We start from the raw sequence: 13,750 nt of genomic DNA on the forward strand, positions 1-13,750 counted from the left end.
ACTTTTAATTTTTTGAGGTAACTCCACACTGCTTTTCATAGTGGCTGCACCAGTTTGCATTCCTACCAACAGTGCATGAGGGTTCCCTTTCCTCCACATTCTTGCCAACCTTGATGTTTGTTGATTTATTGATAATAGCTACTCTGACAGGTGTGAGATAGAGTCTCATTGTGGTTGTAATTTGCATCTCTCTGCTGATTAGTAACATTGAGCATCTTTTCATGTGATTATTGGTCATCTGTATGTCCTCTTTAGAGAAGTGTCTATTCATGTCCTTTACCCATTTTTAATTCGATGTTTGTGGGTTTAGTGTTGAGTTTTGTTCTTGTTTTAAAATCAGTGTTGGTTATTTGTAGTTTTCTAGAAAAGTATCCAATTGGGGGGGATTTAAATTAGCATACACTTGATCATAATTAATCTCTTATATTGTTATACTTCTCTGTAACCTTTAGTTTATTGTCTTTTTTGCATTTGATTTTTTCCTTACCCCAAGAATAATCACTTAGACTCTTTATTAATTTATTAGTGCTAGTAATTTCTGTTTTCTAGTTCATCAGTATTGCTTTGTTTCCTCCTTTTTTTTTTGCTTAAAGCTTTTTACCATTCTTTTTCTTTTTCTAACTTCTTGACATAAACACTTAGATTTGAGGTAGTTTTATTTGTTTCTTGCCTGTCTCTTTTTATTTTAAATTTTATTTTTTGCCCTTCCCTTTTTAAATTATGAAAGCATATGAAAAGGTGATTTAAACTCTAAATGCTGCTCTGATAAAATTTTCAAAAATTCTTTTTTTCTTGTTGTTTTTTAAAAAAATATTTTTCCTCATTTAATGAAGACCCAATTTAGCCAAGTGTGCTTAGGAGTTCAAGTGGTTTTTAAATTTATTTGTTTAAACTTATTAACTTTTGGAAATTTTATTTCTTTTTGGTTATGAGGTCTAAGTTACATGGCTGGTATTGTTTTTTATTTAAAATTCTATTGAGCCTTTCTTGTGACCTGGTGGAAAAGTAATTGAAAATATCTGTATCATACTTATAAAAATATCATTTAAATCATATATATCATATGAAAATACTATTTAAATAAATTATTCTGTCACTCCAGTCTTCTATGACTTCATTTACTTTTTATTATTTAGCCTGTCTTAGATTTATACTTACATATTAAATTTCTCCACCACCATTATTTTAATCTATTTCTATTCATATATCTAATTTCTGCTTTATGTATTTTGACTTCATGCTTCTAAACTAACTTTTATAAAAGTAAAATTATTTTTTTACTATCATAATGATTATTTTGTTATCTTGAATTTTACTTGTCCAATATTAATAATACTGTAGATGTTTTGTTTATATTTGCCTCATATAGCTTTGCTCATCCATCATGTTTAATCTTCCTTTATCATTTATATTATAAATTATCATTCTTGAAAATATGTAATACATTAGTTTAGTTTTAAGTTATCTGAAAGTCTTTGCCTTTCTTTTTTCTTAAGTATATTTTATTGGGCCCTGGCTGGCGTAGCTCAGTAGATTGAGTGCAGGCTGGGAACCAAAGTGTCGCAGGTTCTATTCCCAGTCAGGGCACATGCCTAGGTTGCAGGCCACAGCCCCCAGCAACTGCACATTGATGTCTCTCTCTCTCTCTCTCTCTCTCTCTCTTTCTCCCTCCCTTCCCTCTCTAAAAATAAATAAATAAAATCTTTTTTAAAAAGTGTATTTTATTGATTACACTATTAGTTTACCCAATTTTCCTCCTGTATCCCCCATCCGTACTGCTCCCCTCAACCCTCCAGTATTTCTCCCTCTTAGTTCATGTCCATGGGTTGTACATGGAAGTTCTTTGAGTCTCTGTTTCCTATACCATTCTTAACCTCTCTCCATATACTTTATGCCTACCAATTATGCTTCATATTCCCTGTACCTTCTCCCCCACTCTCCCCCTCCCCACTGAAAATCCTCCATGTGATGTCTATTTCTCTGATTCTGTTCCTGTTCTAATTGTTTGCTTAGTTTTTGTTTTCATTGTTTTTCTTTTTTAGGTTCAGCTGTTGATAGTTGTGAGTTTGTTGTCATTTTACTGTTCATAGTTTTTGATCTCCTATTTCTTTGATAAGTCCCTTTAAAATTTCACATAATAAGGGCTTGGTGATTGACACGAATCCTGGCTCCTGGAGTCTGTAGCATTATGGATGAGACAAGACAAATTCCCACAGACTACTGAGTCTTGCAGAGGAAAAGGGATCGCATGGCTTCTCTCTCAAGAGGAGAAAAAGCCTTGGAGTGCATTGGCCATTCTCTCAAGTGGAGAGCACCTCGATCCTTGCCTTGACAAGCTTTTATTGGGTTCACTTTGCACAGGAATACGGGGTGTATAGGTAAAGCTCATCAGTCATTGTCAGGCAGAAATGATTAAACAATAGATAACATTCAAAGAACTCTGAGGGCTTATTCGGAGTCAGGGTCAGGTAGTTCAAGGGCCATAAAACTTTGGGGAACAAACTCATTTTCTGCTTGGACCCTTATCATTTAAATTGAGGGTATTAGCAAAGTAGATTTCATAGGATTTTATGCATTCTTTTTTGGCCTGATCACTCTAGGGAATCCACACCCACCTCCAGCATTGTTTCAGGCTTAAGTCAGGCAGGGGACGTAAGGCAGCCAAGAGATTAGGAGACTTCTTGCGGACAGAATGAGGACTCAGGCTGTGTCAAAGCTGAGGGGTGAGGGTCCATCACCCCTTTTTTCTATAGCCCCCCAAGTCCTTCCCTGAGGGCCCCTTCATGACCATGCCTGTCTTAGGTTGTCCCTCTTTTGAGGGATCTTACTCATCATTGGCTAACCAGTCATCTTCCCAGGGCCAAGCAGGGTAAAGAGAAAGGGGGCAGAGGTGGTACCCCTACAAGGAAGATAAGCTTTGTCTTCTAAGTGGCTTATGGTCCCAAGGTCCTTTACTCAGCTTTAGCCACAGGGGATTGCAGCTTCTGAAACCAGGCAGGGCAGTTCCCAACAGGTAATGATGAACTCCTTTAACTTGACCTTATCTTGGAAACACTTTATCTGCCCTTCCATTCTAAATGAAAGTTTTGCTGGGCAGAGTAACCTTGGATGTAGGTCCTTGTCTTTCATGACTTCATATACTTCTTTCTAGCCCCTTTTTGCCTGCAAGGTTTCTTTTGAGAAATCAGCTGATAGTCTTATGGGAACTTCTTTCTAGGTAACTGTCTCCTTTCCTCTTGATGCTTTTAAGGTTCTCTCTTTATCTTTAATCTTGGGTAATGTAATTATGATGTGTCTTGGTGTGTTCCTCTTTGGGTCCAACTTCTTTGGGACTCTTTGGGCTTCCTGGACTTCCTGGAAGTCTATTTCCTTCACCAGATTGGGGAAGTTTTCCTTCATTATTTGTTCAAATAAGCTTTCAATTTCTTGTTCTTGTTCTTTTCCTTCTGGCACCCCTATAATTTGGGTATTGGAATGTTTAAAGTTGTCCCAGAGGTTCCTAAGCCTCTCTTCATTTTTTTGAATTCTTGTTTCTTCATTTCATTCCGGTTGGATGTTTATGTCTTCCTTTTGTTCCAAATCATAGATCTGAGTCCTGGTTTCCTTCCTATCACTGTTGTTTCCCCGTATATTTTGCTTTATATCACTTTGGGTAGCCTTCATTTGTTCTTTCATTTTTCAATCAAACTCAATCAGTTCTGTGGGCATTATGATTACCAAGGCTTTGAACTCTCCATCAGATAGGTTGGCTATCTCCTTATTGCTTAGCTCTCTTTCTGAAGGTTTGTTCTGTTCTTTTATTTGGGCTATATTAGTTTGTCTCTGCACACCTATTAATTATAAGGGGGCGGGTCCTTAGGTATTCACCAGGGCAAGGCAACCCTCCTTGCTGTGCTGCAGCACTGCCTGTGGGGGAGGGGCCAGAGAGAGAACAATGTAGCTCACTTGCTGAGCTCTAGCCCCATTCTCCAGCAAACTCTCATGTGAGACTGGGAGTTTCTCCCACTGCAGCAACCCCCACTGCAGTCCACAGTCAGCTCTGAGTCTCAGTTTCCTGTTCAGTCAGCCCTGCCTGCATGATCTGCTACCTCACCTTCGCTCCTTTCAGCCAGCCCCGCCTGCCCTGCCCCTGTGGTCTGATGCCTTGCTGAGGGTTCTCTCCATACACCTGCCTGCCAGTCTGGTTGGTATAGTTGACTGTTTTTTAATTCCTTGGTTGTCAGAGTTCCATGCACTTTGATTTCCTGGCACTTCTCGTTGCTTATTGATTTTAGATTGGTTGTTATCCTACTTTTGGTTATGCAAGGAATTGAAGGCTTTCTACCTACACCTCTATCTTGGCTGGAACTCCTTTCTAAAAGAAATTTTATCCACTCAACGATATGATTATTATTTCTATACTAGGTAGTCATCTTATTTCATGTTTCTATGTGTTTGTGTATATGCATTTATTGTTGATACTAATACTTAATTGTTTCTTATTCTTTCTTTTGCAATGGGACTATGTTTTTTCATTTTCTATGTTTAGTTGATATCATATGCTTAATTTTATTAGTTGTCTACTTTAAAGTTTCTTAAAAACATGTTTAATTTTGCACTTATATTCTTTTTAAACACTAGGATATTGGTGAATGTGTAGATCATGCATACATGGATCCTAACAGAATAATTACTTCCTTCTCACAGAAGTGTGACCTTTATCCAGGTATGGGATAATATGTGTTTGTGCTCTAATAGTATATGCAGATCCCAGACAACTAGCTAGATCTTTTCATAGGAATTGTGTTTTGGGTCCCATGATGTGCCACAAATTCTATATGATTGACAGAGTTTTCTGAGAACGTTGTACCCCATCTCTGCACAGCTGTGTAGAAGCAGACGCAGTTGAGACTGCTCTGAAAGTGCCAGAAGGGAATATGGTGACAGAAGAAAAGACTCATGTTCTCTGGGCAAAGCTGGGCTCCTGAGACAATGTCATCTGGTCTTCCTTGTGTATAAGATGTCCCTGTGTCAGGTGCTGTAAACTGGGGAAACAGTATCTCATGTTTAATCACTCAAAATGAAATCCTTTCAATTAAAGACTATTTCCTCCTGCATGTTATAATGCAGGAAAAGGGAGATAGTGAGAGTTTATGGTCAAGCTAGTATATCTTACACCAGGTGTTGGCTTTTCTCACACTTGGAAGATATTTGCATACATTCCACAATGAGAAACATTGATGAAACTGCCCATCACTGGACTATTAAGACTTAAAATTTTCCCACTAGGCAGTCATTCATTTTATGTTAAGCATTGCTTTTAATACTTTCTATCAAAAATGCAAAAACTAGGAAAAATGCAGCATATTGACTCAGTCACAAACTAACACCTACCAGTTGAAGGTTTCCCTAAATATACTTGACTCTGAGGATAAGGAAGGGGAGAGGCAGTAATGGAAAGGTGAGAAAGAGAACCTCCACCCACTTGCTACTGGGCTTTGGGCTGCCACATGGCCCTCTGCAAATGCATGCTGGACCATGACGGGGAGAGGTACTGAGCTAGATTGCTCCTTCAGTCACATACTGACTTAAAACCTGATTCTTTCAGGAGAGGATTTTGTACCACTACCTACCTTAATTTGCCGTGGCTGCCCCAAAGATATACCTATAGACAGCCCAGATCTGGAAGAACCTCTGAATCATTCCATTGCAAAGCTTAATGCAGAGAATAATGGAACTTTCTTTTTCAAGGTTGACACTGTGAAGAGAGCAACAACACAGGTCTGTAAATTTTCCTGCAAAAATGCTTATATCTTAGTCTGTGTGCAAATCACTTAATAATTTGCCACTGACCTTGGCTTTGGGTTGGGAAACAGTATACCTGAGTTGGTGAAAGGAATTTGAATTTCAAGTCCCAGCCTCTCTGCATATTTGATGTGTGATCTTGGACAAGTCTTGAGAACATTCTTTTCATTTTCTGTCTGTAAAGGGCAGGGGTGAGGATCAAGGAAGATAATTTGTGTCAATACATTATCTTTCCAAACTCTAAAGTGTTATATAAATTTTAGCAACTATTACATAATTAATAAAATGTAGGGCTATAAAAAGCAGGACTTATTCTCTGCCTTTCCAGTCTTGTTTCTTACTGTAGCATCATCTAGGGCCTTGGGCTCAGCCACATGAGTCAGTCTATCATCACCCAGTCTCTTCACACTCACACCTCTGTGTCATTTTCCCCCTGGCTGGGTGTCCTTCTGGCCCACAAATGTACCTTCTAAGGAGTGGTCTTTCCTTCCATGCCCTGTTAATGGAGGATAAGAAGAGTCCCAGTCTGGGGGGTCCAGAGACCCAGTTCTACCACAGTACCTACCCCTCATGTCCTAGGTAACCCCCAGGCAGTCATTCAGACTCACTCAGTCTCCATGCCCACATGTAAACTGAGTGGCTGGATGAGAAAAGCCCAAACTGCTTCAAACTCCAACACTGTATGACTCATCTATTCATGGGCAGATTCCTATTATAAACCTCAAAACTGGCCTCCCTAATCATAAGCTAAAGAAAAACAATAAAAATAGAACCAAACTCTTAAGCAAATAAACATGCTTTATGATCTGAAGAAAAAAAAAAGCCTCCTCTTAAAATAGTTCATACTGTTGGCTCAGTAACTGAATTTCTAGAAATCTAAAATAGAGTCTTTGTAGACAATGACATTCATTGCAGCACTAACTATAAAAGAAAAAATTATAAACTGTCAATTGATTAATAATGTAGAAAGAATATCAAGCAGCAGTTATAAAGCATTTTGTGAGGAGTTCTTGATGTGGTAAATTCCTTGTGTTAAAGTACGCAGTGAAAAAAGAAGAGGCCATCCATTGAATGTACATTCTGTTGTCAGTTGTGTTATAAACAACTACAGAAAACACTGCTGAAAAGACACAAATGCCTCCAGCTGTTCACAGTGACGGCTTTAAGTAATGACACAATGGGCTGTTTAATTTCATCTTCTAATGTCCTGTATTAGTTTTATTATTGGGAGAAAACCTTAAGCAAATATTATTAAAATAAATCAAGACTGACACTTTGATCTCTCTCCTACTCAGGCACTTATTCCTGTCCCAGACACCACAACCTTTCTCCCTCATTTCACGGGCACATGGCCCACGTTAGACTTACTCACAGGGCACACCAATGATGCTACTCTTGGGTTTGTTGGCTTGTCTTCTCACTTCCTCTTTCTGCTTTCTTGTGACATTCCCTTATTCTTCATGGTGCAGGAATAGTCTAGTACTCCATCATACACTGCATGTCAGAGGTTTGCTGTCAGGAGAGAACCATTCACTCTCAAACATACCTGTCTAGTCCTCTCAGTACTTAGAGTTCTCTGTAAATTAGCTGATCAACATTCTAGCATCTATGTCTCTTTGTGTGTATGTGTGTTCATGCTGAGGATGCCAGGGGAAAACAACAGGTAATGCTGAGAATTGAAGGGAACTGATATTCCTTAATTAACCTAATCAATCTGGAATATTTTCAGAATCTCAAAATTACTTATAAGAGATGAAGCTTTACTGACTTTTGAATTTAAAGAGAGCAATTTGGCTGTTCTGACATGGTCATTCAAGGAAGCCCAGGTGGGAGCAGCCAAGATACTGAAATCCATTTACCATGTGATGAATTTGCCAAAAGCCAATCTCCAAATGATCAATTTGCCAAATTGCTAAAGATTTATTTTACAGATTTAGCCTTTCCTTGGCTTTGCATATTTAGTCCTATTTGAATGCATGTCCATTTCAAGTTGGTTTCATATTTCATATACCAAATATTTCTTAAATATTCTGTTGGCATATGTGAATGATTGCAATATCTGTCTAGGCCATCTATTTTGCCCTGCCTCTACCTCCACTGTCCCCGCTATGGCCCATATTCCTCCCTGTTTTGGTCAGATGAATATAGCTCAAGAGCGTATGTATATTCAGAAATTTTTTCTTTTATATAGAGTACTTGTCAATATCAAAGCTTATGTATATATGAGACTTCTGATGAGTATCACCAAACTGTTTACAATTATGATGATCTACATTCATGCTACCTGGGTGTAAGTCATTGGTCATATGATTTGAATTCTATTCCTACCAACAGTGCTTTCCACACATGAATGATTCCAACCATCATTGCTGTTTTTCACTGTTGCCAAAATACTAAAGATTAAAAATGCTATTGCACTGGTTTGCTTAATGTGCATATCTTTGATTATTAATGAAGGTAAACATTTTTTTCAGGCTTAATGACCATTTTAACTTCTTTTTTGAAATAACCTTTTCATGCCTTTTGTTTATTTTTTAGTGTTCAGCTTCATATGCATAAGAATATTAATCCTATACCATATTTTTTGCTGTTGACTTTTTACTTGTTTTGCTATGATTTTTGAGATTCAGTTCTCATTTTTGTCTGGACAAATTTAGACATTTTTTCTTCCTTTTTTGCCTTTCAGTTGCATTTTACCTTCCTTGAAATAATAAAGCATAATATACCAAAAGTGTTGCTTATTTTCTTCCATCTTTAATGTTAAAATTGCTACACAAAAAATTAACCAATTTTGATTTTTTTAAATGCATGCTGATGTGACAGCTGTGACAATACAATCTAACAAAATTGTTTTGAATAAGTTAAAGACAACTAATCACTACTAGAACCATCTTATAAAAAAAACAAATGAACTCGGAGCCAACTCAATAATTTTCATAATCACATAATTTTGCCCTAATAATTTCTATAGTGGCAATAACTCAGTATTTCTCTGATTCAAAATTTGGCAGGTCAATAAGACAGACTTAAAGAAAATGTTTAAGTTTTTTTCCTACTCATCTTAGATTCAATTAGAACATTTGAATGACTAATGAATTTTTCAGCTATTGAACAATAAAACTCAGAAAAGTATAAAAACAAAAATTTTAGCTTGCTTTTTCTTTTCCCATGTAGAAAAAGAAATGAGACCAACCAACAACCAAATATTTCACACATGCATACAAACTTAGCATTTAGTTGTCAAACATTTGTGTTTTTTCTATAGAATTCTCAATTGGTCAGTGTGTAGTTAAAATTTTAATATTCTCCCCTAAGATCCCTTAAGTTAAAAACAAAATGTTTATTGTGCAATATTAATTAAGTGGCTACATTGTACTAATTTATTTTCCAGGTCATAGCTGGAAGAAAATATTCTATTGAGTTTCTGGCCAGGGAATCCACATGTTCCAAGGAGAGTGGTAAAGAGCTGACTGAAGATTGTGAGATCAATTTACTTGGAGTGCGTAGGAATGCAACTCTCTACTTATTCCCTGCATATCTACTTGATGTTTTAAATGTGTTTCAGTGATTCATGAATAACACTGTTCTCTCTTTTGGCTTTTGTTTTCATGGATAGGAAATTCTTGACTGCAATGCTGATGTTATTGTGGTACCTTGGGAGGACAAAATTTACCCTACTGTCAACTGTCAATCACTAGGAAAGGTATGATTCTAGTTACAATCAGCTTGGGTAAATTTTGATCATTCTGAAAAGTGCTATTTTGGGGTTAAAATCGAACCATTATTTAAATGAATTGGGAGACTATTTTTTTTAACAGGCAGCACACATTTCTGTGCTGAGCTCTCTTTTTTACGGCTAGAAGGGAAAACAGCAGTCCTCTTAATCACTCCCTGCTCGCTGTCAGTGCCCCATGCTTCAGCGGGCTCTCTCTTAGCCCCAGCTAAGGAGAGCTGACACTAGCTATGCAGCTTCAAGGTGTGCCTGAGATGCTCCTTTGGCATCTGCCTACATCCAAGGAGCTTGGGAGAGGTGCACATCTCAGAGCCCGCTCCACATCTACTGAGTCCAAAACTGCATTTTAACATGATCCCCAGGGGATGCATACCCATGTTCAAGTGTGAGAAGCATTAGTTTGTATCATCTTTTGCAGTTCTTAAGAGAACCCTGGGAGGTAAGTAATTCTTTTCCCATTGTCAAGAATGAGACATTAGACATTACCAAGCTGCTTAGATCCTAGAGTGAATAATATCATTGTCAAATGCATCCTGTGCCCCAGGCCAGTGCACTGAGGACATCACACATATTTTTCTCCTCACAACCCTATGAGGCAGTTGCTGTTGGTATTGGTTTCTTAGGGATGAGAAAAGTGAAGCTAGTAGCCCTCAGATGCAAGTCTAGGTCAAATCAGAGCCTCCATGTTCACATGATGCTGATAACTAGGGTCTGGCTTATTTGACTCTAAAGAACATGCTCTTTGCAGCATTGAACACTGCCTCCAGCCATTGAGTTCCTGCTGGCAGTGAAAGTGCAGGAAGAAGTAATCCATATCTTCCATGCAAGTTGCCTCTTCTCTGTTTTTTCTGATTCGGGTTTTCGCCAAGCATAGATATGTAGATAGTCTAACACAAACATGATACAAAAGCTGCATTTCAAGTTCATAAACACATGTGTTTCAGCCCAAAAAGGTGATTCAGCCCAAATGTGTTTCAGACCAAAAAGGTGATTGTGAATATGTGCTTCATGTATATTCCATTTTTAAAGCCACTTGGAGTCTTTTAAAATAAAAGCAGTAATGTGCTAACAGAAATAGTATCAATTAATAAATAATGTGCCATGGCTTTACATAACATAGGACTAGAAGGAATCCTAGAGATTTTGTGGTTCAATTATTCCAAAGGAAGAAAAAAACTCTCCATCTTAGTAGACTATTATTAAGGACAATAGTCAATATCCACAATTATAAAGTCAATGAAAGGAAAAAATATACATTCTCATCCTTTCTGCAATATTGATATAGCATTTAAAGACTCACTCCATTGTAAACCAAGAAAGCATTGCCAGGTCTGAGTCCCTTCTTACTTCATTGACAGTGTGGCTTCACAATAATACATTCATCTTAATATTTCCTGTTTAGACTTCAATGATGAAAAGACCTCCAGGTTTTTCACCTTTCCGATCAGTACAAGTGGAGGAAACAAAGGAAGTAACAACTGTAAGTCCATCCCACACTTCCATGGCACCTGTAGAAGAAGAGCAGGATTCAGAAAAAGAACAAGGACCCATGCAGGAACATGGCTGGGGCCATGAAAAGAAAATAAAACAGGGCCTTGACCTTGGCCTTGGCCATAAACATGAATATGACCAAGGCCATGGTCACCAAAGGGGACATGGTCTAGGCCATGGCATCAACAGCAACATGGCCATGGCCATGCACAACAAAGAAAACTTGACTATATTCCTGAACACCAAGGGAAGCATGGCCTTGGCCATGGCCATCAGTGGGAACATGGCCTAGCCCATGCACATAAACATGAGCATGGTCATGGCCATGGAAAACATAAAAATAAAGGAAAAAAGAAAGGGAAGCACAATGATTGGAGAGCAATGCATGGGGAAAGTTCTTCTGAAGACAGTACTACATCTGCACAGACACATGAAAAGACAGGAAGGCCAATGCCCTCCCCTTCCCTAGCCCAGCCAGGTGTAACAGCTTTTCTGACTTTCAGGACTTAGATCTCGTTGCAGCTGGGATGACTAACATACCACCAACTATTCCCACACTGAGTGATGGTGCTTGAATCCCTGAAATCCAGATAAAGCCAAATAGCCTTTCATTTAACCTGATACCCAATTTTTCATAAACAAGCTCCCCCAAATGTCATGGACACCCCTGGAGGCCACTTAATGGAATGAATCCAACTGTGGAAATGAAAGACTTTCATGATTTTGATCTCTCTGATGCTCTTTAGTAATGTATGCAGCCATGGGGGTTTCTTTAACACTTCACCGCCCCCTTTGCCCATTGTCCAAATACCCCACTATAATGCACTCAATACCCTGACACTTCAGAACAGCCTAGAGAGAAGTGGTGAGACACCCATGGGGACACCATCAGTTCCTATGGACAACATAAAACTGCATGCAGAATTCTAAACCCTTTCTGAGTCTTCCTCACAAGTTTTCTAAACTAGCACAGAAAATGGGCAACCAAATGTGCCTTGTGGCTTACTGCAATTTACTTTTCTAATAACAAATGGGCACATTACAATGATATTGCTCTTCCTACAAAGATTCTTACCCTTTTGAATAAACTGTGGCATCTGATCCCTGAACACCTGTGAAGTCAAGTCAAGAGACAGAATGCTGAGCTCCTGAATAGGGGGAAAATAATAATAAAAAACACTAGAAGTCAAGGAGGAACAAACAAGAAAAGGAGACACAAACTAATTGACTTTCTGTTTCCAAATGGCCTAGTTATATCAAATAGGTGCTCCCACTTGACAAAGTTATTCCGATAATTCTCTTTCTGACTGGGAGTGTTTCTCATAAGCCAATAATTGCTGTTACCTTGTTAACTATTCTTTGCAACATGGCTTTCTAATAGAAATTTTCTGTGCGTTTATTTGTTGCTGAGGCTAGTTTGAGTGCTCCTTAGTTTTTAGCAGCTGTGCATTGAATGAAAAGAATGGAAAGCAGAGGAAGTAAGATAGAGGCAGGCTTGTGCAGGAAATTGTTCTTAGTAATTGTCAAGGGGACACCATGAGATGTGATGCAATGTTTGTTCAGAAATTTTGGCAGAAATTACCTCTCCACCCACACTCTACCATTGCATCCTCTTTCTTCTACAACACTGGAAAGCACTGATTTTGGCAAAAAAAAGTACAATATGATAGTGTTTAATATCTTTAATGTGAGGGAGCCACATATTTTATAATCCTTGCTGTGTTTTGCCTGGGGAAACAAGATAGGGCTTTAATCAACTACAGTTGCCTGTGGATGCATGTGTCACTGCCACTTCAATTTATGGAATGATTTGAGCCTCTGAGTTTTTATTTCATTTCAAATATTATCTGTACTTTTCAATAAAGAACCAGTGATGCCAGGAAAAGGTCTCATTTTGTCACCTGGTGCTTCACTCTTGTCTTAGTGAATGATAACCTCAGATTAACAGAATTTTAATATACTTACAGAAGCGACTAAGTCATTGCGAGTACAAGGGCCGAACTCAGGAGGCAGGGGCAGAGCCAGCATCTCAGAGTGAGGTCTCCTGACCAGTGGGCAGAATCTCCATGCCTGGCACAATAGCCCCAGCAACCAACGTGTCAGCAGCCCTGCGTGGAAGGACAAGAAGGTGGGGGAGATTGCAGTTGAGAAGAATGCCACTTTACCACTCTGTGTCTTGGTGAAATAAAGTTTGATCTTGATGTTCTCACTCCTGGTTAATTCACAGCAGTCTGCTTTTAGCCACACCCATCCTGAAACAAAGTTCACCACCAATCTAAGGAAACTCTCACCTGCCCTTCTTCTTCCCTCTGATTCCCAGCTCAAAGTTAAGAATAATTTGTATCATTTTACTACTTTTACGATGTAGAAAACTACCAAAAGAAAAGTTCTTTGTTAATATGATGTCTACCAAGTTTTCATTAGCAAAAATATCTAACCTCAAGATGTTTAAAGAAAATTTAAAATTATCTTTCCTGTCCAAATAAAAGAGAAAATAGGAATCTAATACAATCAAAAGTGACTGAGGTTTTCAATTTCTGTAAAAAAAAAACTCATTACTGAATGCCTACTATAGCCCTTTTAGACAGGGCCAGACAATTTCTGTTCGGGGTGTGACTTGGTCCTCACAACCACTCTAGGTCCTTGTGATCACCCTTCTTCTACAATGAGGAAACTGTAGGTCACAGTGCCCTACTCAGGGTCACACAGTTAATACGTGAAGAGGGCTGGTATTCCAACTCA

The 13,750-nt window shown here is 38.4% G+C and overlaps 1 protein-coding gene across 2 annotated transcripts in view; it reads left to right on the forward strand.

Annotated features, from left to right (window-relative positions):
• The window catches only part of LOC123827144 (kininogen-1-like), a 36,184-nt gene extending 22,967 nt beyond the window's left edge, over positions 1 to 13,217 (forward strand). Inside the window, exons 6-11 of one of the 2 annotated variants that reach the window (XM_045851514.1) lie at positions 4,621 to 4,705; positions 5,588 to 5,760; positions 9,176 to 9,283; positions 9,401 to 9,487; positions 10,920 to 10,997; positions 12,976 to 13,217. In XM_045851514.1, the coding sequence (XP_045707470.1) occupies positions 4,621 to 4,705; positions 5,588 to 5,760; positions 9,176 to 9,283; positions 9,401 to 9,487; positions 10,920 to 10,997; positions 12,976 to 13,056 (612 nt within the window). In that variant the 3' untranslated portion in view covers positions 13,057 to 13,217. The remainder of the gene's footprint in view (positions 1 to 4,620; positions 4,706 to 5,587; positions 5,761 to 9,175; positions 9,284 to 9,400; positions 9,488 to 10,919; positions 10,998 to 12,975) is intronic. The other variant, XM_045851515.1, reaches the window with a different exon arrangement.
• The last annotated feature ends 533 nt before the right edge of the window (positions 13,218 to 13,750 follow it).

This window comes from Phyllostomus hastatus, unplaced genomic scaffold, assembly GCF_019186645.2.
Source record: "Phyllostomus hastatus isolate PE091 unplaced genomic scaffold, TTU_PhHast_1.1 phas_contig_86, whole genome shotgun sequence".
NCBI classification, from domain to species: Eukaryota; Metazoa; Chordata; class Mammalia; order Chiroptera; family Phyllostomidae; genus Phyllostomus; species Phyllostomus hastatus.